This window comes from Gavialis gangeticus, unplaced genomic scaffold (assembly GCF_001723915.1).
Source record: "Gavialis gangeticus isolate Ggan-Ray unplaced genomic scaffold, GavGan_comp1, whole genome shotgun sequence".
Taxonomy (NCBI): domain Eukaryota; kingdom Metazoa; phylum Chordata; order Crocodylia; family Gavialidae; genus Gavialis; species Gavialis gangeticus.
Window position 1 is genome coordinate 73,819,804 of NW_017728994.1, and position 2,500 is coordinate 73,822,303.

A 2,500-nucleotide genomic window follows, 5' to 3' on the forward strand; every position below is an offset into this window, starting at 1 on the left:
CGCGGGAGCACTTCCTCGCCTTCCCAAGCCGTGCCTGCCCGCCTCCAAAAAAGGAGTTAGGGGTGGGAAGGCGACCTCGCGGGGAGTCCGCCCGAAAGGGAAAGAAAAGCATCCCAGAAAGCCGGGGGCTGTAGTCATCATGGCTTCCTTCCCCTCTCTCAGGCAGAGCACCAGCCGAAATGGTCTCGCCACTGCACTTCCAACCCTCTCGGCCACTTTGGCACTTACTTTCTTTCCAGGGGTGCGTTGACAATGCCATGGTTATCATCGCTGCCTTATTTGAAATGAAAGCCTGCATAGCCCTAGTCACTAAAAAGAAAGATGGCCCAGTTGCAGCGGTAACCTATAGCCTTAGGAACAGGTATTGTTTTGAAAACACCCGAGTAATATATGACAGCACAGACATAACAAGCAGGCAGTGGCTGCAAATGTTTGTTGTTGCAGCGTGCCATATAACTTCTGGGGATTGTTACTTTTCTTCTGATGCAGCCACGTATTTATAAGTGATTTATTTTTTTATTTTGTAGCACAAACAGAAATCCATAAACTGTCGGTTCAGCGCCATTGACTCTTTGATCAGTTACTGGGCTATTTTTTTCCCCCTCCCGTCAGTGAGGGGAGATTAAAAGCCTTTATTTTCAGCACTGTTTGTACTGCAAAGGTCCGAATCTCACTGCACAATAAAAGTGTACTTAAAATGTATCCTCTTTGCTCTTTTATTCGTCAGCAGCGAAACTTATAGCTGCCTATATAAGCCTCTTAATTAGACTACTACAGCGGTTTCCGAAAACATTTAGCTGCTATATACAAAGGAAATAAAACCACATTGTCAACTCAAGAGCGCTCCAGAGTTTAAAAGGGCTCCTCTGTAACCTATTGAAATAATTATTGAAGGGTACAACGCCTTCGTCTTTGTCAGAGTAATTGTAGTTTGCCTGTCAGATCAGTTTTGCTCTAAAAGGAAATCACACTATTTTACTACTGGAGGCATTTAAATCCAACCCTATTTTAGTCAAGATAAGTAAAAACTTGGAGGAGGGGGGTATGAAAGGAAGACCGAAGGGGTGGGGGGTCCTCCCTAGACCTGCCCGCCGCTTGGGCGCTGGGAGCAGCCCGCTATTCCTGCTGGGGAAAGGGAAAATATAAGACTCATCTGCCCTTAACTTTGAATCTTAAAAGTTAGCAAAAATGTACACTGGAAAAGCAGTTCTCCCACGGAGTGTGAAGCACACACCAATTCAATTATATGTTAAAAGGGGCATGTTTGTGGAGAGGTTTTAATTTACATATCTGGGGTCTGATTTCCAGACCACTGTAAATTATACTTCCACCCCCCCCCAAAAAAAAAAAATAACCCACAATCGTCAAATGTCTCTCCGGGGAACCGAAAAAAAAAGAAGACGACGACTTGTATATTATATCAAAAGCCAGTAAGTAGCTTTGTGTCTTTAATTGCTATAGGCGCAATACAGGCACCATGTAGTTATCATCGGAAAAGTTGACCAAGACAGGTTAAATAATTTAATAAGGAACTGCTTGTAATTATGTTATTTACAAGGTATGACAGAGGTTTGAAGAAGAAACAGAAGCTGATCTCAGGGAAATGGACGGGTTTGGGTGACCCCTGGAGCATGGAGTTTGAATTATGGAGATGGGGGGCTGAGAGGTGAATATGGACTAGAGGAGAACAAGATGACTTTTCACCTCAACACATTTAACTTTTAAATCCAAATAAACGTCTCGCGTTACTAGATCATCACACTATACAAGAAAAGGACTAATCACGTACAGTTAGAAGGTGCGGAGGAAGGAGTATTGTCTTCCTAATTCTGGGGAAATATTATTTTTTTAAGAAGGTTCCAATTGAAAAGAGCTGCGTTAAAAGAATAAGCTTGGGGCTACATTTTGGCATTTTTTTCCCCTGCCAGCTATCTATTGCTATATTAATTAAATTCAAATTTGACTCACATGACAGTGTATTTAATGATACATATCCTACCTAGGGTAGTAACAATAAAACTCTTTCACCTTCTAAATATTTTCCAATAATATGGAATTTTAATTAGCATGACAAGTAAACTAAAAGAAAAATGGGTGCAGCAGTGCAATTTACAGTACCAGTCCCTCTAAACTGAGAGCAAAATACAGACTCAGCAACTTAAACTGTTATGAAAACTTAAACTTTCTCACCTGTTTGGTCATTGAATCTATTAGACGAACATACAAATCCTGTTCTGTTCTAACTCCTGGGAGGAAAAAAAACAGAGACAAATTCTTATTAGAATTACAGTAGCGAACCACCTAAATTACATAATGGCCACATGAGGTCAGTCAATTAAGTCCAATATACAATATATCAAAACTTATGTCATTGTTTTAAAAATAAAATCCTTCAAATTGGAAATCATCTGCTGACAAAGTTATTGTCAACTAAGAAATCTAATACTGCAGCGTTTACAGCCAAGGAAACAGGAGACACTCACACTGAGTGAGACAGCGT

General features: G+C 40.8%; 1 protein-coding gene across 8 annotated transcripts in view; it reads right to left on the reverse strand.

The window, feature by feature from the left end:
* EBF3 (early B-cell factor 3) overlaps positions 1-2,500 on the reverse strand; it is a 167,122-nt gene that overhangs the window by 162,735 nt on the left and 1,887 nt on the right. For all 8 annotated transcript variants that reach the window (XM_019503007.1, XM_019503005.1, XM_019503004.1 and 5 more), the window contains exon 4: positions 2,191-2,246. In XM_019503007.1, the coding sequence (XP_019358552.1) occupies positions 2,191-2,246 (56 nt within the window). The remainder of the gene's footprint in view (positions 1-2,190; positions 2,247-2,500) is intronic.